General features: G+C 41.8%; 1 protein-coding gene across 2 annotated transcripts in view; it reads right to left on the bottom strand.

Moving 5' to 3' along the window:
* Positions 1 to 944: 944 nt before the first annotated feature.
* The window catches only part of pax2a (paired box 2a), a 37,768-nt gene continuing 11,480 nt past the window's right edge, over positions 945 to 27,232 (bottom strand). The window contains exons 7-11 of one of the 2 annotated variants that reach the window (XM_089012245.1): positions 16,990 to 17,165; positions 14,808 to 14,928; positions 5,910 to 6,011; positions 4,129 to 4,215; positions 945 to 3,994 (exon numbers count right to left, since the gene is read on the bottom strand). In XM_089012245.1, the coding sequence (XP_088868371.1) occupies positions 3,873 to 3,994; positions 4,129 to 4,215; positions 5,910 to 6,011; positions 14,808 to 14,928; positions 16,990 to 17,165 (608 nt within the window). In that variant the 3' untranslated portion in view covers positions 945 to 3,872. Of the gene's footprint in view, positions 4,014 to 4,128; positions 4,216 to 5,909; positions 6,012 to 14,807; positions 14,929 to 16,989; positions 17,166 to 27,232 lie in introns of both variants that reach the window. The other variant, XM_089012246.1, reaches the window with a different exon arrangement.

Raw genomic sequence — 27,232 nt, 5'->3', positions numbered from 1 at the left:
AATGCCAGTTGATTTGGATGTACTTAAAGACAAGATCTTATTTGTTTTTGTATTATTTTTTTAATATGCCACCTTGAGTGGAGAGAGAGGTTCTGATGTCACACACTAGGCCTCACCCCTTAAATGCACACATCAACACAGAAATACTCCTCTATTTGTGTGTTACGCTTTATAAAGCCCCGGTTCTATTTCTGTTGAATCTCCTTTGATGTCGTTCCTACAAATGATTCTGCAATTGATGATTATTTGAATATTTCTAGTTCAAAAAATCAAATACGATGCTGTAAAATTATCATTATTTTTTACAATATTGCTTCTGAAGAAAGTGACGATTATTTATTCATTAATTTAATTGATTATTTATTAATCCATTTTTATTCTTAATTTTGTTGATTATGTCTTTATTTGGATTATTATTATTGACTTTTTCTAATATTTCCTTTGAAGAAAGTAACAATTATTTATATATTTATTTTACCACTGGGGTTTTTATCATGGCAATTATTTGTTGTAGTTTTCTGATGACTTTGTAGGTTTAGTCCATACATTCATCCATACCAGTATCACTTCTACTACTGACTCTGTCTGAATAGGCAAGCTACTTTTTTCCCAATGCTAAAAAACGAGCTAAAAAGTTTTTGTTAGAGAGCGTGAAAATAAACCAAATTTGAGAATTACGCGGCCTTGAAAAAAAAGAAAAGAAACCAATAACAGTTATGACATTTTCATTTTCATTAAAAGAATGCGAAACAACAGGTCGACCAGTCAGTAAATATTCTGCCCCTCTTCAAACAAGCTCCGATGAACCACTGTTTTCTAACACCACATGAGTGCCATTTCATCTAATCTGCACCGATACAGCTGCAGCATAGGCCAATTGGTCCTCTTGAGGCTTATCGCAAGGAGACGCAGGAGTCAGCGAATGACATATAAAAGAATTTATTTCTCATGTGCACAAAAGGAATTGGAACAGAAGTGAAACAGAGCAATGATTGAGGCCACAGGGCTTTCCATATAGATTTTCTCCTCAGAAATCATTTTTTTTAAATGTCCATGACACATCTCGTGTATCATCTTTACAACAGAGCCAGTCCTTCAGAGGTACTCCACTTAGCAGCGCTAAGATTCCTTTTTTTCAGACATGTCCGGCTGTACGTAGACAGAAATATGCCGATGCGCTTCCCTGTCGGAGCACTCGGTTTCTCTGACATATTCGTGGTACCAGAGGATGTACAGTCAATGGATTGACTATAGTAGGAGGGAATGAGATGAGTTGGGTCTATACATTGAGAGCTGACTGTAAATTGGATTAACCCAGTAATCACAACATCTATAAATGGCCAATGGGACAGCAGTAGGGTAGATATTTTTTGAAAGTTTTATTTTAATTTTATTTTTTCTCCACTGACTAATCCCAGATGAAAGAAACGGACTTGGATGTCACTCTCCGTTTCGGCGTTAGTCCGAAGCCCGACAACAGAAGGTGAAACGGAAAGCCATTAAACTTGTTGCATAGTGACATCGTCATGGCGTTATCAGGAACAGCAAATGACAAAAGACAGCCTACGTTTTTGCGATGTTAGCCTGCTACAAACGGCACGTAGCCCGGGGTTTTACACAGCAGTTGCGCCTTCCGCTACAGCACAACGTGACAATTAGGACATACATATAAAATGCATCAGTCTGCTTATCTACAGGGGGGAAGCCGGTTCAGTCGTGTGATACCGCGATGCGTGACTGTATATACAAAGAGGAATTGTCTTCACAATATTCACAAGTCATTCTACAAAGCAGCGGGGACAGAAGAGTCGCCGGATTTCGCCTCGTGTGTCGCGTCGTTAGCGGCATTACGTTTTTTTTGAAGATAATACTGCTTCGTTTGTGCACACATACACTGTAAATAAAATATTAAATATCAAACCAAGTCTTTGGCAAATGTAATGAAAAGTACATTCACAAAATAGATAAAAAAAGGAAAAGGAAAAAAAGGAACAGGTATTTTCTTTCAGATTACAGCGAGAGTACAACGTGAGGCAAAATGATAGGGGTATGAATATTTTGAATGTAATCCAGTAATCCATCCTTGCTTTGAACAAATAAGGTTATAAGGCATATGTTGAAGCTAATTTAAAGTTTGTATGCTCAACTGGAGGCATCTAGTTTACTGGCTAAATAGCCGAATACATTTTTTTTGTAATTTTATGTAGCTAAGTAGCAATGGATTAAAACATCCGCTAACTGACTCCTACTGATGTCTATGCAAACCTTGTTTAGGGGGGAACAAATTGGCGTTTTCATGTTTATTATGTTTGTTAAAGTCATAAGTGCCTTGCATGCTGGGTCCGAGAGGACAGTAATTTCATCTGGGCTGTATGTCATGCATATTAGCATATTTGACAATAAAGCTGAGTTTGACTTTGACTTTGAATAAATTGGTTCCTTCTGAATCAGCGAATTCTAAAAAATAACCAATGACATTAGAGTGCAAAAAAGGAACAAGTAATGTTCATGGGCATTACGAGAATACATATTTTACAAAATAAAACTGATCTCAAAATCTAGGAGTTTTTGTTTGTTTGTTGACATTACGATTTGTGACAGGGAAAAAAAAAATTAACATTTAAAATTCCGAGTTGATATGTCTATTTTTTTATGAAAAACATTTTACATTTGCTTGCTTGCCACATCTGAAGAAGATGAATGTCAATCGCGGGCCTCTTGTCACAATTCTGTTTGCCATCAAACTATGAAACCATCGCCCTTATTTGTCTGCTGTTGAAGTCTCTGTAAAATAAAGATACAGTAAATGTCTTCAAAATTTGACATATCACAAAGACGTGTTGTACTCTACCCTGCTAAATTTGAATGTTTTTTTCTACATTGCCAAGTATAAAAAAACAATAAATAAATAAAATCATAATCAAATGTATCGCAACATGATTTTTCGCATTGTGGTTGGTCATAGGTGTTAGCGACCACTTAGCTTGGGAGCTCGCTAAGGTACGAGCCATAGTCTCATCTGCAGCTTAGTCCTCTTCATTTTGAAATTTAAATAAGAACACCCAGCAGTTCGGTAAATTGTCGCAAATATATTAGCTAGTTGGCAGCTAGCTGCTTAATTACTATCATGGGTTAGCTATTTTATAGCGAACTAAGCTAGCTTCTTAATATGTTCGTGAGCTAGCTGAGTTAGTGACCTAACTACAGAAGCTAACCCATGAGAGTAGTTAAGTAACTCTCAATTGTGACGGGTGAACAGGTAAATACTAATACAATACAAAAACAAAGGTGTTTGTTTTTGTTTTTATAAACAAGTGTGTTTGTATTAGTGTGCATATGTTCTTCTCTAGTGTCAGACGCAGTATTCAATAGAGCGCATCAGTCTGGGAAAGAAAAAAACAACTAAAAACAGATGTAGTGACATTAACCGCTGCATCACCAAATCCAGTCTTGCATGTCTTTTTTTTCAGTTTTCAGATATTCTCTCTGAATGTGTGCCAAACTGCTGAATTCACTTTGCAGGTTCTTTGAGAGCAGAAAAATATAGTAATAAGTAGTAAAAGAAAAATAGTAATAGAGAGGCAAAAAATCGAAACCCACGTCATGTTTGTATCCACGTGGAATCCTCACAGGTCTTCAATTGATATATTTCACATATATATTTATATAATCTCTTTAAAGTCAAGATGTAGATGTTCACGGCTGTGGGACAGTGACGGCGTGATAGTTGTGGTGACTCTTATGGCCCGAAGTGTGTGACGCTGACGCATTGGCATCCACCTTGACGATCCTCCCTTTCGCCCGTGTGACCTGGTGACTTTTCCTTTCGGATCCCCCTTTCTTACAAATTCCCTTTTGACCTCAGTGTTTTCTCAGACGGGGACGATATGGAGGCCAAAGCTGTGGCCCTGCAGTTTGAGCTGGTCTCCATGGTAACTAGTGGCGGTCGTAGGCAGCGGCAGCAGCGGAAGGTGCGGAGCCACGGGATGCGGCACTATAATAATAAGGGGAACCTGAAAGTTAACAGAAGAACGAGTCATTGGAAAACATCATCGTATGCAGATGTAATGAATTGCTCTAAATATTTTTCACAGTTTGGTAAGCACTCCACGTGCAAGAGTCACTTACTTAGTAATGCGGGATTGCTGAACCGCCATGCTTCGTTGTAAGTCGTGTATTGTGGATGAGAGTAAGGGTTGCCAGAAAAGTCCCCTCCTATAGAACGGCGCATCAGCAGAAACAAAGCATCACTCAAATGACAACAAACGTCGCTGACCTTGCAGAGTTTCCTTCAATTCATTTCGGCAGTCATTATTCTTGACAGATTTTAAAACTAGTTATTCATTCATTTGTTGTGCGCGCTATATGTAATAGCTGGAGGAGATGAAACATTCTAATGGCTTCCCCAAATTCATAACGTGCCTCAAGACGAAATCGTAAGTACAATGTGTTCCGAGGCAAAAAATGAGTTTGACACCCTTGATGTATTGGATCAGAAATTAGTTGCAGGAATGGAAAGTTGGATTCACGTGTTCTTTATCAGTTAAGGAGTGTACAGTAACATCTTCCTAAATCGATGTCATGGCTCTGTCATAAAGTGAAGAGATTTTTTTTACTTAAACTGTGATCCAATCTAGAAGTCTTTCACACAACCTGATACCACGGTAAGGCGTCCGCTTTAGTAACCATTGTCTCCGAAAGGGTTAAGACTCTCATTCCATCGGCTCCTCAGAGTTGAAATCATTTCCATTGGGGAAGCACATTTTATTTCGCAAATATGCAATACAGTACTGTTGTTGGCAAGGTCATAGCTGTGCCGTTTGCCTTTCTGACGCACATGAATTTCTTTGCAACTTGAAAGGAAGGCTAATTCCCTCGTCGGCCAATTGTCGGACAGCAGCAGAGTGCAGCGTATCAACTGCAACTGACACCTCAGTGAAGAGCTACGAGCAATTGTGCCAGTATGTGTCAGATACTTTGGTGTCATTTTCAGCGGAAAAACAATCAAATATGTATGAAAACCGACAAGTGCAATTGGCACTCCAATGATAGACTACAAAACAAAAATCGAATCCTGTCTGACAAGGCAAAAGCAATAAAATGTGGATCAAAGCTTCCTGGCACGCCAATGAAGTGATATGAAAAAATGTGACACTTGCTGTCAGATAATTTGCAATGGCAACTGTGCCAAACTGAATTAAACCGCACTGTTTGGCGGAAAATTTGGTTTTTAATCACATGGATCTGCTGCTCTGCCGAAACCTCAATTGTCATTGTCTGTTTTGGTCCCTTTTAGCTCTTGACCCCATAGACCATCACGAGTAAATCAAGCGAGCCGCCTTTTGAGGCGTCCCGTGCCGCATATCTGTTATGTGCCGCATCCCGTCCATGTTTGTCGTGTAACAGGAGCTCATCCCTGAGAGAGATAGTGATTTAAATATTTACAGGCCCTCCACGCCTCTGTGTTTTGACCCTTAACTGTTTGCTATGAACCTGAACTGCAGGTTAAGTAGAGGGGAAAGAGATACGCTCTGCAGCCCCGGGTGTCCGGGGAGGCGAAGAGAGGAGCGAACGCGCTGTTTATCGACAAGGGCTGGCGAGATCGTGCCGTGTGGACACGGCGAGGGTAATGAGCGCTGGGAGCTGGAGTGTAACTGAGAGGAACTGTCCTATCTCATGGCCACTGATTGTGGTGATCGCCTATTGAGTTCGTCTAATGTCCTCGTCCGCGGACGCAAACCGCAATCTAACACGGCTATAACGAGCTCGCTTCTACCCCGGGCTCTGGTTTCACATTAGTGAACGTGTTAGAATCGGTTCATGCATGCCCCTTTTTTCGGGGGGTCGAAGGGGGTCAAGGAAACAAGGATGCACATTCAGTCCCTGACAATGAACGATGTGTCACCCACCTGGAACCATTCCGGCGAGTGTCGAAGTGGGGTAGCTGCCTTGTCCCGTTGGGGGGACGTGAGGCGGGTAGCCCGGTAAGGTGGTGCTTGCCATGTCTCGACCTGTGAAGACATACAGAAGCCATGATTTATCAATTGAAGAGAGAAATGAACAAAGTCGATTTCTGGTTCATGTCATTGTATTCTCCCACTGCATGCTAGGAATAGAATATCCATCCATCTATCCATTTTCAGATCCACTTTACTCTCACAAGGGTCACAAGTTTTTTTTTTTTTTTTTTTTTTTTTTCGGGCAGTAGGTGGGCAGTCCCACTCAGTTGGTTGCATTCAAACCCTACAGATAAAGGCCAGAGCTGGACTGTCTGGACTGCGCCACAATAGAATATATATTTCTGTATTCTCGAATTCCAGCCACTTTAAAAATGGTCAAACTGCACCATGGCCAGTCTTGCACATATTTTGAAAAAAAAAATAGTGGGTTAAAAGAGTACAGGGGCAACACCCCAGCATAGCTGTGTTTGCGGAGGATAAGGACATGGCTCGCGAGTATTATATATGCGTGTCTGACGGCTTATGAATGCTTTGATGACCCTTCCGCCCTCTAAAAAAAGCCCCCACCCCCCAAATTCTTAAAAATAAAACATGGATGAGCATTCTCCACAACGGACCGTTGCTCTTTTCCAACACTGAGTCCCATAATTATAAAGCCCCAGGATTCGCCATATAGTGAGACCGGGCTGGAATTGTCCACGTCAGCGTCACTGTATCCCAGGGCCTCATGCACGTGACTTTGGAGAGTGAGCGAACTTTTCCAGAACGATGACGTTTCTCATCAAGGACGTTAATAAGCCACCGTTGTAAGCAGCTTTAAAACTGACAGCAGGCCACCGAGAGCACTCTCTGATCTCTCCTCCACATTCAGCCCTCTAATTAAATGTGACAGCACCAGGTCTGGCTTGATGAAGGGGGCACACAGGACACGGAGCCACAGGTCCAAAACAGGGCCTAGCATCAGCCCCGATGCCTCTGCGACGGCTTCCCCCTCCCCGACCTGCTCCCCAATTTGGCCTCCTGTCGCCCCCCTCAGACGTTGGGCCTGTCACGAGGCAAGAAGGTCCAGGAGGCCCATTGTTAAGTCCAGAGACAAGCGAGAGGTCATAGCAGGAGAAAAGCAGGGTGAAACTGGGGGAGAGGGTAGTTAGTGTTAATGAGCGGGAAGCTTCTGGATAAACAAAAGTAAAAAAAAAAAACTGCTGCTCCTTGGCAGAGACAGATAAATCTAAAATTAATGGCTTAGTCATTATAATAGAATGCAAATTGGATTGGGTTATATAGGGCCTTAAAGGTGTACTTGCTATGAATTGCTAGCTGGCATTGTAGCTGCAACTAAGGCCATAGGCAGTGGAGCAGCGAGTGGAGGCATCGACATGGAGTTTCGATTGCGAGGACAAGATGTCCTAGTGACGAGTTCCCAACAGGGGCATGAGTGGAAGGGGCAAAGGACGCCTGATGGGGGTCGCTTTGTGAGCACGCGGAAGGTGGATGTGTTGGGTGAGATAAAAGACAAAAGAGGAGTGGGTACCATTTCCCGATGTCACGTGGACATCTCCATAGCTTTGTGAAACCAGTAATGCCTCTTAAGTCCATGTCAAGCATGAAGAAATGACTCGTGAAGCGTTCTTGACAGCTCTGTCAAATCGGAATGAGGAAAAAAAACCACACGGCTTCAAAATCGGGAAAAACAAGCCATTGTCTACACTGAATGCACCAAAATTATGTCCCACTCAACTATTGGCTATCAATCGAATTCATGACATGGAAAACCAGATGCCACATTGTCTATCATCATCAAACAGTTTTTATACCAAACATCAGTTAAAATAAGTAAATAAAGACTGACCGTCTTTTAGATACATTGCGCCCTGCGTTTGTCTGGTGAGCAGTTCAGGGTGTCCCCCGCCAACTGCCTAATGACAACCGGGATAGGCTCCAGCCCGCTCGTGACCAAGCACTTTAGAAAATGGATGGATGAATGGATTAATGGTCGATGGATTGATGGATCAATGGATCAATGGATCAATGGATGAATAATACAATTACAATTCATATAAAGCTTAGCTACAACTCAAATGTACTTGCTCAGTGATCCTTTTAAGTTCCACTGAAATAAGACTGAGTACATTTATGCCTTCACATAACATCAAGTATTGAGGCGCAAAAATATATGGGTGTCACGTCCAAATTTTATTTGTACCCTGAAGCAGATTATGCAACAAGTAAACTCTTCAGGCCAAAATTGAGGATTTTTTTTCTCGTTTTGTACATATGCTGATTTAAGTGTGACATATGGTATGTTAGCCTTTATGGTATCTTCCATTCCAGCACTAATTCCTCCAGTTAAGCAGAAATGTACACCCGGGCGAAACACCGCGACAACACACTGCACATGATCAATCCAACTAAAAGACAAAATGCATTTCCCAGAGTTATTTTTGACTTATTTATTTCTGGGGTGGTCAAACAGCATCATCTCACGGCTCGATTCTCCCAACAAATAAGGCAAACGTTGGCTCACAGGCAGCTCCGAACAGGCCACGCTTTGATCTCATTTAGCTGATGAGCCTCTGCGTCTTTCATTCCCGCCGACGATCCCTCTCCAACCTATGCAATCAATGTACGCTCTGTGTCGACTCTTTACGCGTCTGCCGCAGAGCCTATTCTGTTGGTTGGGGCCTGCAAGGGAGGGATGGCTCTTTCCCCGACACCATGATAGGCTCATTAGCTGCTTCCGCACATCATTGTTGTTTTACAACAAGACTGTGTGTTGCGATTCCTCATTAAGATAAGGGCTGCTCTATGTAATGGGGGAAGTGAGGGCTGGAGGGGCGGGGGGGGGGGGGGGGGTATCGCCTCGTCAGCACTAGCAACCAAATGCCAGAGAATCGGGCAATTTTACTCACTGCTTTACTATAGAACGCCACAGTGGGCTTTCCAAATCTCAGTCATCCATTTTGTGCAGCTGGAACAGTGCTGTGAATTCTGCATGCAAACAACTTTCAAGCTATGAAAAAAATCTGTGATTTCGTGTCCATAAGAAGGACGTGTTTAAATCGAGTGGACTTTGTGTGGAATCTAGTCGAGGAAATAAGTGATATGTTAGCTCAAATGAAGTAGCCAATCCAAGAGATTTCATTGAGCTAATTGAAAGAGCGTTTTAAGACATGATTTCGGTGTAAATAAGAAACAACCTTTTTTGTGTGTGAGTCCCCACGTGGTTCAATCATTTCGCCGTGGTTATGTGACAAAAGCGGATGCGGTATATGCTAGCAAGCGTATAATTGGCTCTCTCACATTTGCTGCCTAAGAAAGCGCAGTCTGCTTTGAGGATTATTGCAATAATGCACTCTCCCGCCTGCGTCTAATTATGTCGCCTCTTTAGCGCTTTCAAATTGGTCACATTTCAAAGATCTGTGCGCTTAACAGATCGTGTTAGCCATTACGGTTCTCTCATCTGAACTGATGGGAACATTCACCTTGAGCTTGATTATCATCACCTCGATTCTTGACGCCGCAGCCTCCCTGAAATATTGAAATTGCGCCTCCATTACAGAACAGACATCTTGCTTGAATCCAAACTTTGATTAAGGTTGCCAAGCTCGGCTTCTCCGCTATCTCAAACATTGCTACGTACAACTGCGGGTCTGTGTTTTTTCAACAACCCAGTAAGCCGTTGTCAAACAACTTAGCAATAACGGCGCTCCGTTCGAGATCAGTGAACTCTGAAACTAATCAGACACGGTGTTGCTTATTGTCCCAGAGACGAGGCCGAGCCCCCGGGTAAAGGAAGCCTGTCAAATCGTATGGTCTGATGATGGAGATGGAAGATAAACTTCGGGGTCCTTTGGGACCCGTCTCCCCAACAAACGCATCGCTGTGAGATCCACAGATCTCCTATTGAGTTCTCTCACATCTGTCTCGACCGCCCAACACATAGCCCTGTCTGCGGACCACTTCAACCGTAGAAATGGACTGTTAAGAACCTCCAACAGCCCTTTGAGTGATGCGTTCGCACATTGCCCAGAAGAGTCTTCTCTCAAGTGAGCATTTCATCCTTAAACGGACTCCAAGGAACTTTTGGAGAACAAACCAACTATCTGGCTTTTCCACCTTTTGACACCGGAGGACATAGTTATGTTCGCATTTGTTGATACTCCAGAATGGTTTGCCTCGCAGTAGGACAAATAAATAAATAAATAAATAAATAAATAAATAAATAAATAAATCTGCTAAATGGAAGGATTAGGTGAAAACTAGGTGGGCAGTTCCTACTTCGGGTGCAAGATTATGTTTGCTAACTGTTGAATCAAGGTCTGATGGCTTTTACCATCAGACCGATTTGGTCAACGATCAATGTATCCTCATCAGAATCATCCGAAAAATTAAGCCAAAACTCGTTCATGTCAAGAGCATGTCGGGTCCAACAACTTCTATGATGAATCCAGTTCTTGTTAGAACATAGTTGTTGTCTGCGCATCGTTGAGCATCACAATTTCAAGGGTGGGGATGGAGATTGACTTCACTCCACCGCCCTCGCTCGTAGCCAACAGAATCGTGGTCTCATAGCCACCGGTTGGAATCTTAAGAGTAGCGAGTGATCGGCCTGGCTGGAGTTAGCGATGCTAGGTTAACTGTGTTGCTGGTTTCAACCTCAGTGTGATCGCTGTCAGGCAAACTTCCAAACTCAAAAATAAAAGTAAATTCCGCAAACACTTTTGCACCACAGCCATAAAACGTCACAAACCAAGAAAACACTACTGTATGTTTTCGTAGTTTCGGTCCATTTTACAACATTATTTGAATGGATTGCTCGGCATAAACACAGCGCAGCATAAAATGCAAACATAGACTTCGCACTTCCCAAACAATCACAGCTTCCAATTCAAGTATTCAGGTAAACAGGTAGGGCACTATTGCGACAGCAACCTTGGAAGACAAATCTCAACTATTCATAAATCCTTCATCTTTAATAGATTATGCAAATTCCAGGACATAAAAATCAACACGATCAATAACAGTGTAGATTTTAATTAGGAGCCGAAAACATTTCAAGAATGAATATAATCTCATGACTGCCACTTCAGTACGGGAGAATAATTTATTGATAATTGGATGCCAGCCTAAGTGAGCGAGGAAATTTAGTATTCCCTACCCCAGCCCCCACAGCCCTCCCAGCCTTGGCATACATTCCTATGTGCTAATATCACACACTAACTACGTGCAGCCAGTCAATCTTTGCACGAAAACAATGAAGTCATAAAAGCGATTTTCAAATGAATGTCGCCGTCTAATGTTTTCAACGACCGTATCAAGGTTTGTTCACTTGGAAACCGAGTTATATCATCAAGCATTTGCATCGGATATCCCCTCCCCCTACACGCGCCCCCCAGGTGGCTTGGAGGCCACCTGCTCTGCGTGTGCTCCCTAGAGCGAGACCGCTTTCATAAGGGGAGGGGTCCGGCAGAAAAGATGAAGGAGGCCGGATAGTGGGGAGGGGGGTCAGAGTAGAGCGCACCTTTCTTCTTTTGAGGCCCAACTTTTCTCGGAAAACCAACCTCCCACATACTTGGGAGGAAAAAAATTGGTCTTTCTTTTTCTCGGTTAAGGTCAAGATAGTGTGGTGGGTGTTGGGGTTCTACAGGGATCATTTGAGAAGGGCCGATGGAGTATTCAATCACGCTGTTCTAATCGTTACTTGTTTTACAGACACACATTCACTGCAAAATTATGGGCCGTTGAAAAATAAAGGAGTGGGCAAATTATTCCAAGAAAAACTAAGCTCTCGTGGGAAGGACTTCAACTCCCACAAGTGAAACAAGGCGCTTATAAATGAAATGTATTATTATTATTATTATTATTATTATTATTAATCAGACAGCAAAACCTCCAGGAAGCTACAATGTGTAATCCAGACTGCACTCCTGTGATACGGCGATGACAAGCTATTTACTGCGCAGCATCTGCCATGACCCACAGACTTGTCATAGATCAGGTTTTGCGGCCCGCTATGCATTTATGTAAGTATGTATATGTATGTATGTATGTATGTATGTATGTATGTATGTATGTATGTATGTATGTATGTATGTATGTATGTGTATGTATGTATGTATGTATTTATTTATTTAGCAGGCCACGCCATGTGCAGTGCTGACAGCCACACTTAAAGGACAACCGACACCAATTTTTTGTTTCCTAACTGACATCAGAAAAACATTTTATCACATCTAAAATACTCCAAACATGCAGGCTGCTATTTTTAGTCAAATGCAAAACACCAATAAAAATGAGTTAAAGTGTCCCAAAAACTACTTCAAAATGACCCTGGAAATTGTGAGTTTCAGAAGGTCCCGCCCGCTTGCTCGTGACGTCACGCCAAGACGTCTTTGCCTTGCTCTCGAATCAAAACAATAGCTTCAGATTCGGAAAAGATGCTTTCTTGTTACTCATCCAGTTATGAATATGATTCAAATAGTTCTGAAGAGGAAAGCATAAATGTTTGCAATCGATTAAAGAAGTACTTGTATATCAATTTGAGCCATCCGGACTCCAATGTAGTGTCCCAGAAAATGCACAACATGGCGCCCGAGCTCCATTGAAAATGGGCTGATTTGTCTGCTGGGAATTTGTGTCAACTACAATCAAATAGTCGTCTCAGTGCAACACACAACGATTCACCATTGCGTTATTTCTGTGTTTTCCTTCTAATTTCGCCATCAACACGATGTTTTCAGACCAAAAAAAGTACCCAAAATGCATTGTGTGTCGCTTTCTCGATCAGGGGCTTTCCAGACGTGACGTCATGTCAGGCATCGTCATCAACTCAAAAACACGACTTTTTGAGTGAGTCTTGAAACATAAAATATAGCTATATGCCGTGGAATATTTGTAAAACACGCTCAGTAGAAGTCATTTGAAGTGATTTTACAAATTATGGACACAACTTGTCCATAGGCGCCGGTTGTCCTTTATCTCATTCACTGTCAGACGTGCAAAAATGTGTCCACTCCAGGGCCACAGTTTTCGTCATTGCCACATGAATTCCGGGACCCATCGAGTATTGAGTTTTAGGACTACATAAACATTCAATGCAGAGTAAGAAACGTGAGACTCTCCTCTTTCATCCGAAAAAATATATAGTTAATTCCTAAATTATATAGGTCTGTCGTAATATGAGCTTGAAATGAGGGCAGCTGTCCAAAATACAATGCAATACATACGTTCAAAATACAATGCAATACATACATATTGGTCTATAGAGGGCTTTAACAACAGTTGAAGCTGGAACAAATTGCTAACATGGAAAAAAGGGAAATTCTGCCCCCATGTGGAAAAGAAAAACATTGCCAGAGGCCATGGCCAGTGCGTTATCAGTAACCATGCATGAAAAAAAAAAAACAAATATAAAACACATTTATACACACAAAACAACTTTGCCTTTAAGTCCAGTCGCTTCATGCTAGCTTGTAATGGAAAAACACTATCAACAAGCTAGCTCATAACATCAATTGACTGGTGATGAAACACTTTAAGGAATGGATGTTTTAACACAGTCAACGCATGAGGACAGATGATTTTATATTTACGTGCATTTATTCTTTAACCTCTGCAGAAATAATGAACATGACTGTGGATGAAAAAAATATTCTTAATTGATGTTGTTTTATTTAAACTGCGGTCTACAGGGTGTCACAATGAATTAATCCTGATGTACTAAAACATTTAAATATATATATAATATATTGAATTTGTTATGATGTTTTCATCATGTACAATCTACTCCTTTATTTATTTTTTTGCTTAGAAAGTGATTGTTACATCACAGTTGTTTTATATTCTGGTTCCAGGAAAAAAGTGCATCTCAAAGCATCAGAATCAGAATCAGTATCAGAAAGCCTTTAACAGTCCCACAATGTGGAAATTTGCAAATTTTATCACTGTAATTACTGTCACTAAAATGATTCAATAATTCATTATTGCAAAATTGATTTGTTTTCATTCTATTTCTTCTCTCCGATGGCCTCGGAAGGGAAAAAGTTTGGACCCCCGTGTCACAGATCTTTTGAAGGAATTCTCGTTTATGCGTTTCCCTGCGTTTAATCTTTATTAGGGTCTCACCCTCCTCCCCCTTTCAATGACACCGGGCAGCCAGCCACTGCCTTATACTGCAGCCGCTGTCAATCAACAAGCTATCATCGCCCTTTGATGACAAGAGGGGTGTCGCAGTGAGAACAGCAGCTGTCTCTGATGTGAAGTGCTCTCCCGCAATCTGTTAGCGGCCCGATCCAGCTCTAACACCAGCAGCATGTTAAACCTTCCCTCACCCCCATTTGAGCAGCTCAGATCATATCGTTGTTGAATGTATTCCGAAAAGAAGAAAAAAAACTCATCTCGTCGTAACAATTTACCATCCCCGGGAAGCGCCGTAAGGAAGACGCAGTCGCTCGGGAGGTTGCTACGCGTCGGAGTGAAAGGTTGGGAATAGTCAATAGTGGCAAGAGTCGCGTTTATCTCCAAAGCGTTAAACTTTAATCTCAGATGTGCGAAGATATAGCTAATTATCGCTGTTATCATGCTGCGTTATTGGAAGCCATAAACACTATTTTTAGTCATCAGATGTTACTACCTTGATAGTGCACACTAAAGGCCCCCTTTAATGGGAAATGGAATGAGTTGGAACGTCAGTGGGAAAACAACAAAAAGCGCTTTCGGAAAATTGTATGGGCTGACAATCAAAGGGGAATCAAAAAACGGGGCTGGGGGTGTTTAGGAGGGGCTGCTTGCTATAAACGGGTGTATCGGATTCATGTTGTTGGTTTACTGTGCACGGTCACATTGTACCTGTCACAACCGAGTAGCTCTGGGAGACGCTGGAAGCGAGGTCAGAGCTGCCGCTGCTGGAGAGGCTGGGCTTCACGTCTTCCAAGCCGGTGTTCAGGGACGGGAGTGAATACTCATTGGCCTTCGTGAGAACACATAAAATCCAATTAACGGGATCAACTTAGATTTGAAACTAAAGGCGTCACTCCCCCAACGAATCGGTGCCAAAGACACAAGAACTGTCAAACAGATATATTTGGTCAGCATATTTATATTGTTAATTCCAAAGCCCTTGAACGCCGGGGCCAGGTATGTGGGGGTGCATTTCTTCTGTGGCCTCACTTCCCGAGATACATAAAATATAGCTTACATTCCTGACAAATACCACAAATGCCGGACAAAAAAAAATAAAAATCAACCATCGTGTCACGTACAAATGAAGGAGAACAGAGTAATGCTAATGGCTAAACTCATCCCAAATGTGGAGAAAAACACAAATCAGATGTTTTTAAACGCAGCCACGAGTCTGGCTGGAACTTGGTAACAATCGGGAGTAATCAACTATGAACAGCAAATTAGCAATGAGCAGCGGTTAATAAGAGTTTGCAGGGGGTAAATAAAACGACAGCTACGAAGCAAGTACACAGGTCCAAAACGTGGAAATAAATCATTACACGACCACATCCGTGATGGAAATAATTGTTTACTGTTTTTTTGCCTCGTCCAAAAGCGAACCTTCTCTGACCTCCCATTTCTACTGATCCCTGAGTGTGATTCCTTCAAAATGGAGACCATGCATGAATTTGGCCTTGTCGGAAGGAGAAGGAAAAGTAAGGAAGGAAGGCAGTGCAAGCAGATCAGGATGAGAGCGGGATTGGGTGAAGAGTGAAAAGATGGGGTGTCAGCTGGCGCTTTGTGCTCCACTGCAGTCATCCCTGTGACCAGTCAAGGGAGGAGACATTCACACCTTTGTTGCAGGAGAGACATGTGGTTGTGTAGTTTTTAAAGGAAAAACAAAAACAAAAAAAATCTCCTATTGTGCAAACACCTAAAAGTGAGTTCACAACATATTTTTTTAAAAAACATCATGGATTCTCATGCCACACAGGTTTGCCTTTGCTATATATATATATATATATAGAAAAAAATCTCATTGATCTTCTTTGATGACACTTCCTGGCCGGCCTCATCTTCAAGGGGAGAAGTGTGTATGCACAGCGCTTGTATCAGAGGGGCATCTGTTTGTCTCAATGGGACGAGGGTCCCCCCCGCCACCACCCGGCACCCAAGGGGCGAGCCGCTGACCCCGGCCTTGTCCGCCTCTATCCCAGATAAACTCTAATTGTCTGCTTACAACTGTTCCCTGGCACTAGGCTGGATGTTCCTCTCTATTCCGCCGGGCCTCCTCAGCACAAGAGCCATTTTGTCATGCAGATGAGGTGTGGGCGGGACCGGGCCGGACCGGGTGGGTGGAGGGCGAGTGGCGAAGCACAGTGGGGGCCTGAATGACCCGACCACATGGCTGCCAGAAGTGTGGGAGGGATGAGGCCTATTGAGCCACGGCCTCTTCAAAATGGCTTTTTAATGCTCTGACGCAGACACCAGACAAGCCCCTTAATCGAAAGTGTACACCACCTTTTCAGCAGTTTTCCAAAAGAAGAGGGTGTTGCCAACAGGGAGGGGGGGCACACAAACGGTGCAAAGCAAGCTGATTAATATTGCCTTAAATTAAAACTGATTTTTTCCAAACCCATTCCCGATGCCATTTTTAGCCCCCCCCCTTCTGTCCCCTGCCCCCTCCTCCGCCATCCTCCTGCCTTTTTAATACCTTCTCTTGTGCTCTTTGTGATTGCAAGTCATTTCCAATTGGTTTTGGTATTGATCTTGCTGTAGAAATCACTTTGGTAATTAGCTGCATTAGGGACTGTATGGCGGTTCTGCGAGGCTGTCCCTCTGATTTATCGCCGCTGTAATTCCCAGCGATCGCGCAAGAGATGAAAATGAACTCAATTAAGGGCAACGCTCAGGCAGGCCTGCGTACCGTCGAGTTTGCACCGCAAAATTAATAGTCTCTTGTTGTTTAACTCCGGGATTAATGTAAATAAAGATTAGCCACTAGAATAGAATGTAGATCCGCTGCAAACGGAAAACCTTATTCAACTTGCCGTGTGGAAAGCTTAGGAAATACGTGCTAAAACCTCACCTGCTCGGGTTTGATGTGTTCGGAAGTGGGGAAGACATCCGGATAGGAGGGGCGTTCGAAAACGCGGTCCAGAGCCTCCAATTGCTGCTGGGTGAAGGCGTCCGCTCGCAGGTGCTTCCTTAAACTCTCCACGCTGCCCTGAGAATCGTTGCCCGGACCCGAACCATCAGAGCCGCCTAAAAATATAAGCGCAGGGATAAAGTTTGGTGTAAAAGTTCTCCAGCATGTCTTGGTATCGGCATGTCAGAATGCTCGAAACCACAAAAGGTTTCAGAGTGTTGACATAGGTTTATAATCAACAGCTGACATATATATTGAATAATAATAATAATAATAATAATAATAATAATAATAATAATAATAATAATTAATAAGAATACATTTCATTTATAAGCGCCTTTCAAAACTCTCAAGGTCATTTTACAGTCACAGGATAAGTCTTTTCTGTGGGTGAGCACCGGCAGTCACACGCACCAGCATTCACTCAACCCGGAATAACTCAAATAGATTGAAAGCTAGCTAATATACAGACAGCTAGATAGCCAGCTAGCTAGATAGATAGCTAATAGACAGAAAATAGGTAGCTATCTAGATAGCCAGCTAGATAGCTAGAACACTAGCATACGCATGATGTAATGAGAACCATCCAACTACAGATAACATCTGACTTATAATATAATATGTGTATAATATATATATATATATATAGTAAATATATATTATATATATATTATATATATATATAAATATACAGTAAATTATGTTGTTTATCGTTATATATGTTTTTGTATGCATTAATATGTTATATCGTTATATCGATATTCAAGGGAGTCCGAAAAAATATCGATATAACCGGGATTATCGATATATCCGATATCGATATATCGAGACTTTACTGTATATATATATATATATATATATATATATATATTTTTTTAATGTATGTATTTTTATCCGATGACAGCTACACCAGTCTAAACTCAGACCCCTTTTGCTTCATTTCTTCTGTGCATTTTCCTCCAAGTCTTGTAGTGTAGTCTGTAAAGTTTCTGGAGGTTACGAGAAGTCAGTCCCCATTTATTGTGGAGGTGTTTGAAAAGGTTAGGTCTGAGTCCTGACCAAGCCATTGCCCAAAAATCCAACTGACCAACATGTCCGGGACCAAGCTAGGCTACTGAGACTTTGGCCTCCACGGTGTATATTCCCACATACACTGAGCCTGTGACGGTCAGTGGCAAGTAGCTGAACCTCCAGCCGGAAGATTTTTTTTCCTCCCGAGAGGATTTCAGCCTACCATATCCCAGGAGGCTTTGTAAGATAAGCACAAGGCAAACGTGGTTTTGAGCAAAACAGTTTGAGAGAGTGATGGCACGAAAGCAGTGGCAGTAAATTGCCATGGGGAGCAACCTGCACGTCTGCCTTTTTTTTTTAATCTATCTCGACTCTGCCTCGCACACTAGGGCAGCTCTTGCGTCCTCCACCTCTCCTCGGTGGCCGCCATCAGCACGGTCATCATGTGATAGGTCTATGGTAATTGATGGATTACCTTCAGCGCAAATATATACTTGCAAAGGAGAGTGCCTGCTTCGCTAGGGCAAGTGGGTGGAGTAGGATTGTGAGGGCCCGTCAGGGTCATCATTCAGGATTACCTCTCACACATTCACACATTCACACACACACTCGCACACACACACACACACATACTCACCCCCCCCCCCCCCCCCCCACACACACACACGAACACCTGAAAAACTCTCAGACAAAAACATCAGATCCTTTTCCCCATCATCTGAGATATCCTCAAAGAATATCCTGAAATGTGTTTGTATAATATTAAATTATGCATTTTAGTAGTGAACGTGACAATCAGTTCAGTAGTACTGGTGGGTTTAAAAAATCAAAACAAAAGAAAAAGCAAGAGGGCTTTCAAATGTGTATGAACATTTTTGTGGTATTTGAGTGTTTCAGGCTGGTGTGTGTGTGTGTGTGTGTGTGTGTGTGTGTGTGTGTGTGTGTGTGTGTGTGTGTGTGTGTGTGTGTGTGTGTGTGTGTGTGTGTGTGTGTGTGTGTGTGTGTGTGTGTGTGTGTGTGTGTGTGTGTGTGTGTGTGTGTGTGTGTGTGTGTGTGTGTGTGTGTGTGTGTGTGTGTGTGCGTGTGTGCGTGTGTGTGTGTGTGTGTGTGTGTGTGTGTGTGTGTGTGTGTGTGTGTGTGTGTGTGTGTGTGTGTGTGTGTGTGTGTGTGTGTGTGTGAGTTTCAACAGTGTTATGTATGATGTATGTAAGTATGTATGTATGTATGTATTAATTAGTGTGTGAGTATTTCGGTCATGTGTGTGAGCATTTGAAATGTACTGTACATCCGACAGCACTTAAGTTTTGGGTGTGAACCTTCAGTTGTCCTTTTAATCATTATATTGTGTGAGAGTGCTTCAATGATCATACGTGAGAAAAATAGTTGGTTGAGATTTTTTTAGTTGGGAGTATGTGAGTTTCAGTAGTGTCCATGAGTTTTTTTAGTAATGCAGTACAATACAATAAAATGCAATCTTCTTTTTTCCTTTCGGCGTTTCCCTTCAAGGGGTCGCCACAGCAAATCAGTCTCCTCCATCTTTAGAGGTTTGATCCGCATGTTTGTTTTGGCCAAGCTTTATATAGGATGCCCTTCCTGACACAACCCTCTGTATTTATCCGGGCTTGGGACCGGCACAAGAAGACTTATGTCCCTTTGTGGCTACAGAACAAGCAACTCGCTCAGTAAAAGGCTCCCAAACACAAAATGGTCATCGGCACAGCAAAAACTATGCTCACCATTTGATGACAATGCTTTGATCTTATCATGAAATGGGCATCTCTTTCCCAATTCAATGCACCATCTTCTGTTTTATGTTTAGTTCGACAGTAAACTTCAACTGGGAGTGACATTAAATAACTTAAAGCCTCTTTTTTACGATTACTGATGGTTGTCAAAGGAGTATGCACTGCCACCATTGTGCTTGTACCTCAAATTGTCGCAAGTCAAAACAACAAACGACGGCTCACATCAATCAATTCGGGTCACTCAATTACGTTACTTTTTCCTCATAGGATTAGTCGTAAAAATGCAAGTTACAAAAGAAACAGACGCAATCTTGATAAAACCCAGTGCGTATGTTATTTTAATGTATTTACATTTCCTCCTCCCAGTATTTGCGAAATATTATGTAAATGCCACCTCTTGCATATTCCTTAAGGCAAATTTATTAACTGATAAGGGGTATTTTTCACATTTGAAAGACAAAGAAGAAGTTAATAAATTGGGTTGTAGTGTTCTTACTGTGCAATGAGGTTTGCACACACTAGATTTAACCCTTTACTGCCTGAATTATGTTCTACTTAGAAAAAAAAATCTGTTCAGTTTTTATGGTCACTGATGGATATAATAACATACTACATATTGATTTATGTAGCGCTTTAACAACAGCCAAAGCTGTAACAAAGCGCCGAACATGGACAACTATCATATACAGGAAATAAAGCAGTCACAAAGATAGTAGAAAAAACTAAGGAGTAAAACTAAGATCAAGCCTGAATCATGCTCAGTCAAATACCAAAGAGTGCACGAGAGTTTTGAGGCGGTTTTTAAAGATGGGCAACGAGGGGGCTTGCCGAATGTTCAGTGGCAGGTAATGTGTTTCAGTAGTATGTTTTTTTTTAATGAGAGGATGTCAGTGTTGTGTTTGTGAGCCTTTCAGTTGTTTGTAAGAGTAATAATCCTGAATTATGTCTTTACTGGTCACTTACAAGAAAATGTGCCTGCCGATTCAGTCGACAGTCTCTCCTTCCACCCGCAGTAAATGGAGAGGCATTATTTAACGCGACCATTTCCCAGTTTTAGCCTTCCCTTGTTGTCTCTCTGCGGCTGCCTTGCCATATTGCCTGTCTTCCCGAAAACCAAAATGGAGTGAGGTCCGAAAGACGATGGGGGCGCCGAGGGCAAACACATGCATTTCCTTCCACAGTCACCCTCTATATAAACAAATGAGCCCTCTCCTTTTCCCAATCTCTGACCCCATCCACAATGGTCCATGGCACACTCATCACATCCGGACAACCAAAAAAAAATCTGTCGGTAAAGCATCCAGCCTGCCTTCCCGCTGCCTTTCCTCCCTCTCTCTCTCTCTACAGCGGATGAGGATTTAGCTCCCGTACAAATCTGTCATTCTAAATTTGCAGCAGATTATGTTCTCTCCTGGGCGAGCCGGCGCTGATATATGATATGCAACTCCACTATTGATTGCCTGCTCTGCCAGCGGAGGAGGGAAGCGAAATGAACTTGGAATGAACAGCGTGCCTCAACTCATTGTGCGTATAATACTCTACTTAATCCCACATTTTTCTGTGCTATGGAATTCAATTGATCAATCATGTTCCACTGATGGTACCATTTCAGGGGCGTTATTGCCATTCTGCTCGGTTGCTTGACCTTTTTTCAATGGCTGAGGCCAGGGGATGAACCTGGCTCGCACCAAGAAATAGATCCATACGGGTGAGGGTGGGGGGTGGTATAGAGAGCGGCAATTGTGTGTGTGTGTGTGTGTGTGTGTGTGTGTGTGTGTGTGTGTGTGTGTGTGTGTGTGTGTGTGTGTGTGTGTGTGTGTGTGTGTGTGTGTGTGTGTGTGTGTGTGTGTGTGCGTCAACAGAATAGAGGGTGTGATGGCTGTGTTTTATGGGTGAAAATACCATGTATTGACTTGCGTTTTGTGGTGCACATGGGAGAGCAAATTTTTATTGTACTTTTTTCTTGCCCCCACCAAATAGTTGTTTTTGTCGCAGTATTATACACATACACACATACACAAAAGACAATTTTACCTAACCTACAAGGAAATTTGGTTTTGCTCATGGAATTCTGATAACCATTCTGAAATGATGCATCAAAATCATTTAAAAAAGCTGTAGGTAGCTATAGCTATATAGCTCCAGTTTCCAATGCTTGAACTCCTCACCGCTGAAAAAAAATGCTTCATCCTCTAGTATCTCATGTTGACACGTCACCACAAATATAAATCCGATACAAGGCTTCTGTGGCTGGAACATATTTCACTTAGTGCTAGCCGCTAGCTAGCTCGTAAGCTAATATTCTTTGGATGGTTCTCTCTTGAGAATTTCTTCAAGAGTCCAAAATAGTTCTGTGAATTGTGATCTACAGAAAAGATGTAGTACTGAATTTTCGGTATGAAGGCATAGCTCGCTAGCTAACTGTGCAGCATACTGGCACAAAAGAAGTTGGTAAAATAACGACTTCACAAATTCCATTGCTCTATTTTTTTTTTAATTCTGGTGCACGGGTAACCTACGTCTCACACAAAATGTCAGTATACTGTATTTAGCCCCACCTAAATAATGAGTTACAGAAAAAGTGAAAAACAGTTCAATGCTCTTAGCTTGATTCTTTTTGAGCCTAGAACAATCTAAATCTGTGCAGAGGCAGGTTAAACTGCGTGCTGGTAATTTTGTCTTTGAATGCCGTTGACATGCTCGTCTGCTGATTCCAAAATATTGAATAATTTAGAAAACAATTAAAAATATTTTGAGCTAAATGTTAGCATTTTCCTCCCATAATGTCATTAATATTTTCTGTATTTGTGTCCAAAATGGAGTTGTAAATTGGCTTGAATTCAGCAGGTCTGGAGAAAAATGTACAGCCAAACAGAATCAAAAGTGCTCATGCACGCTTGCCCTTCCTCACAGACACTTTGCTAACCAAAGCAAACCCTTTTTTGGTCCAATTTCTGTCAAAAAGTCTGTCTCGATTTTCAAGAGAAATGTGTACCTTTCATATCAATGTGTCACTTCATCTGTATCTTTCATCTCTTTCGCCAATTATGCATGGGAAATCATTGCAAAATTTATAGGATGACAAAACAAATGTCAGACTCAACCTTTCAGCGGAATTAACAGTAAATCATGCATTTTCAGAATTCCCCATTAGGAGCTGGTGTTTGACATATATCATATAAGATCGCTGCAATAAATCAAATTCATCCCTTTAACAGTCAGCGTGTCAAGTGGAGTGTGAAGCCCAACTGTCAGTGTGCGTGTGTGTGTGTGTGTGTGTGTGTGTGTGTGTGTGTGTGTGTGTGTGTGTGTGTGTGTGTGTGTGTGTGTGTGTGTGTGTGTGTGCGTGTGTGTGTGTGTGTGTGTGTGTGTGTGTGTGTGTTTCATTGACTGGTCTGTTTCATTTTCCCTGTGGTTTTTGCAATCCCTCTGGGTGTCTCAGCAGGTATCTCCGCTATCACTCCCACAGCACCAAGCTGACTATGTTTCTCTGTCTTAACACCGTCGCGTGAGGAGATAAGCCCAGATAAAAACAACCCATGTCAAAACACCCACTTTCACACGCCATCCCTAAAGCAACGTGCGTTAATAACCCGCTTTGATCAACCCAGCGGAGCAGATCTATTCTTTCAGTGTTTTAAACTACCACGGACAAACACAAGCTCGTCATTGCAGATGCTAAAAAGGGCCAAAACGCGGTGAAAAGATATGAGTTTTTTTTATGTTAAAAAATATATGGAATTTTTTTTGTCATTTACATGTTTTTCAAATCCACAAACGTATGCGTTATTTTCATACAAGTCTCAAATCTTCACGCATGTGGAAAGGCCACACTTCCTCCGATCGCTAGGAGGCGAAGTTGATGTCTCGACTGAACTAAAATGAGCCATCCCCCATTTTTTTGTTTTTCATTTAAACATTGGAAAACGAGTCCATCCCCAATTTCCTCTTATGTAGAGAAATAATATCTGCTAATTAGTTTCCGAATTGAAGATGTTCTTCCGCGACGAGCTCTTATCGAAATTCTTTTGGCAGTGATACCAATTCCGAGGAAAAAAGATATTTTCTTTACAAATTTGTTTTAACAAATAAAAGACAGGAAGTTTAATAAAAGTCTTCCCCAAATATGATTGGATTGGATTGGATTTGCCTTTATTAGTCTCGCAGTGCAGGAATTTACATTTCACAGCATGATGCTGCAAAGCATGATCTCACAAATTTCTAAATCGACAATTCTACACAGTTCTGCAAGGACTTTGCTTTAAAATGGAGAAATGTATATTTTTGGTCATTCATTTCTATCTTCACAAATGCCAGGAATCGTGACCAAACAACCAACTGGAGACACTTGCATCGTGATACTCTTCTGTAAAATTGATGAAGAGCAAAATGTCTCCAAAATAACCACAACAGTCACTATTTTTGATTCCAAACTTTCTGAATGTACCTGGCCTTTTTATACACCACCAAGACACATGTTCAGTGTGGTACAACTATTTTTTTCTATAGTAGGACTTATGCTATACCAAAATACTACAATACAATACTACAGCAACATTTTCATTATTTTTCAAATGTGCAAATAGCAGCTGAAGACTATTTTCGAGCCTCAAAGTAAAAGAAAATCAACGGAAACAAAAACTGTTTCCCAACTCGTGTTAAATTAAAAACATAAAGGACAAGAAAAAAATCCAATTCTGAAACACAAAATGGGAGCTGGCTCTACGGCAAACCGACATACCCAAAACCGAATGCACTCCAAACTATCAAACGTTGCTGTTTTGCTTTGTCCCCCGCGGGGGATGTAAATGTCCTGCGGTGGCACAGTGGCGTTCTCATGTCCTTCTTTCATCTCCACATTTTCTCTGATAAGATAACCGAGGGGGCATCCAGGCGGGAGCTTGTTTGAAAGGCAAATGAATTCCTACACACCGCCTTGTTGTAAATCATCGGCCTTCCTACACTGGGCCCCTTTTCCTCATCCGTCGGCCGCTGATAGCTGGCATCAAGACAAAGAGTGGATCATTTGTTGATTTTTTTTCAGCCCTTTTTTTATTCCTAATGCATTTAAAGAAGAAATAGTAAGGGGAGCACAAACAAAGTGATATACCCAGAGGGTGAACACTGCTTCCCTGTAAGCTAGCTATATTTATGAAACCTCTGATGCGGAAATGAGATTGGTGGGTATGGTGGGGGAGGAGGGTGCAGAGCGAGAGAGAGAGAGAGAGAGAGAGAGAGAGAGAGAGAGAGAGAGAGAGAGAGAGAGAGAGAGAGAGAGAGAGAGAGAGAGAGAGAGAGAGAGAGAGAGAGAGAGAGAGAGAGAGAGAGTGCCTGAGCTGTTGAGATCGTGTTATGTTACATCGTGTTTATATTAATTCGATTTAGCACCATCAGACAGTTTACTGACAATGTGAAAATGCTGCTTGATGCTTACACTCACATCCTTTACCCCAACACACACCCACACATACTGTTTTTTCTATTTATTTTCAACTCTGTTGTTAATCGAAATGGAAGTGGGCTAATACACTCAATGCCACATGATGAGAACCTGAAACACCATTCATTAGATAATTGTTTTAAATCCCAAATTTTATTTAAAGACTTTCTAAAGGTGGGCTAAAGGATTGAGAAAAATAATCTTTACGCATCTTCCCCCCTTTAATACAACTTGCCAATTTTTCTTTTTTTAACAATTGTCCTCGTAGTTTTTATCAGAGGCTTCAATAAATGAATCTCTATTGCTTGAAATCATATCTATGTATATAAATGTATCACAACTAATGGTATGGAATGAACCCGCTGCCCATCCATTGGCTGGTATGATTCGCGGATGCCTGTCATCATGTGATCTACCTCGTGACTCTTGCCCATCATTACAACTTGAGCATGCAGTTAGCGAGCTAGCGAGCTATGCTGATACCCTGAGAATGTATCTACCCTACATGTCATAATTTACAATACAGTTTAGTGTAATTAACGGTATCGGACGAGCCCGCTGCCATCCTCTGGCTGATAGGAACTCCGGATGCCTGTTGGCTCATGAGCTAGATGGTGGTTAGTGCCATTTGTCTAGTCATCATTTCACAGAAAGCAGACTCCATTCTAGCCAGCAGAGGCTAGGAGCAGAAAGATTTTTTTCCCAGCTCATAATATCTTCTATCTTTTCCTTTTCTCTGCTCACCATGCATACCACGGCCCAAAATCCCAATTTCAGCAGTTCCATTCAACCTCTTTTCCCCTCAAGTCCACTTCTGGTTGATCTTTTCAATTTTCAACATTCAACAAATAATGAAACTTAGTCTGTCTGTGAAAATTTGGCTTCCAACACGCCACTTTGTTTTGTGTCAAACTCAAAAGAGATTTATTTTTACCTTACATGGTCCTTTATATAGGACAGACAGTTTTATATATAGTGCACCCTTATCCTGCTTTTATACGACTTCTCATTTGCTCAGCTCTCTGGAACCAGCCTGCCGTTTAGCATTTTAGGGCTTTTTTTTGTTTTTGTTGAAACATAATTATTCCCCTTGCCTTACTCTCCCTCCTCAAGCTGAGTAATGCGTCGCTCCGTTACTTCTCAGCGTCACTGCCCATAATTGACTTTTCCCTGACATGATTCCTTCTCCATCCAGCCTCTCCAAGTGCCTCACGGTGAATAAAATAAAAAAATTAAAAATAATGTGGAAAAAAAATCATATATATATATATATATATATATATATATATATATATATATATATATATATATATATATATATATATATATATATATATATATATATATATATATATATATATATATATATATATAGTATACAGTATTTGTACATACTGTATTATATGTGTTTGTATTGTAAAGGTTGCCGCCGTTTATTGCTGTGTCACAAGACATGTTGCCAAATGCAAACGGTGAACACGCACGAGACCCCGAAAACATAAGACGAGGTTGATAATAAGTGGGAGGAGGGGCTTTTGTGTCCTCCTCCAACGCTGTGGCCTCGTCTAGTCTCCATGTTACGCTCTGTGGACTACTCTCATATACCTGCGCTTTTTTTCCCCCCTTCTCTACCTTCCGCCACCCCCTTCCTCCCATCACGCCGCTGATGATGCTATTTATTTTTCTTTTGCCGTGGGTGCATTTATTTTCCAAAGCGCGCCGCTATCGACTCATTGTCACGGAGCGGCTTGGCTAGCCAACCAGCGGCGGCTCAGGTTAGAAGCCGCACGTTAACTGATTTCAACTCGGCCAGCAGGTCGCGTGTGTTAAAAGCTACATGCACCATACAATCATGCCACACGGCCAAATATCGCACATGGACAAATCAAAACACGGACCTCTGTAATCAGTTTGCCTTGGCTCCTGCATACAGTCTCTCGTTCTTTTATGTCACGACTTAACATCCCCGCCAGGCCGTATTTTCATT

Source organism: Hippocampus bargibanti, linkage group LG13 (assembly GCF_051943395.1).
Source record: "Hippocampus bargibanti isolate YZ-2025 linkage group LG13, ASM5194339v1, whole genome shotgun sequence".
Classification (NCBI taxonomy): Eukaryota; Metazoa; Chordata; class Actinopteri; order Syngnathiformes; family Syngnathidae; genus Hippocampus; species Hippocampus bargibanti.
The sequence above is the reverse complement of the archived record's forward strand: the minus strand, read 5'-3'. Positions and strand labels throughout refer to the sequence as shown.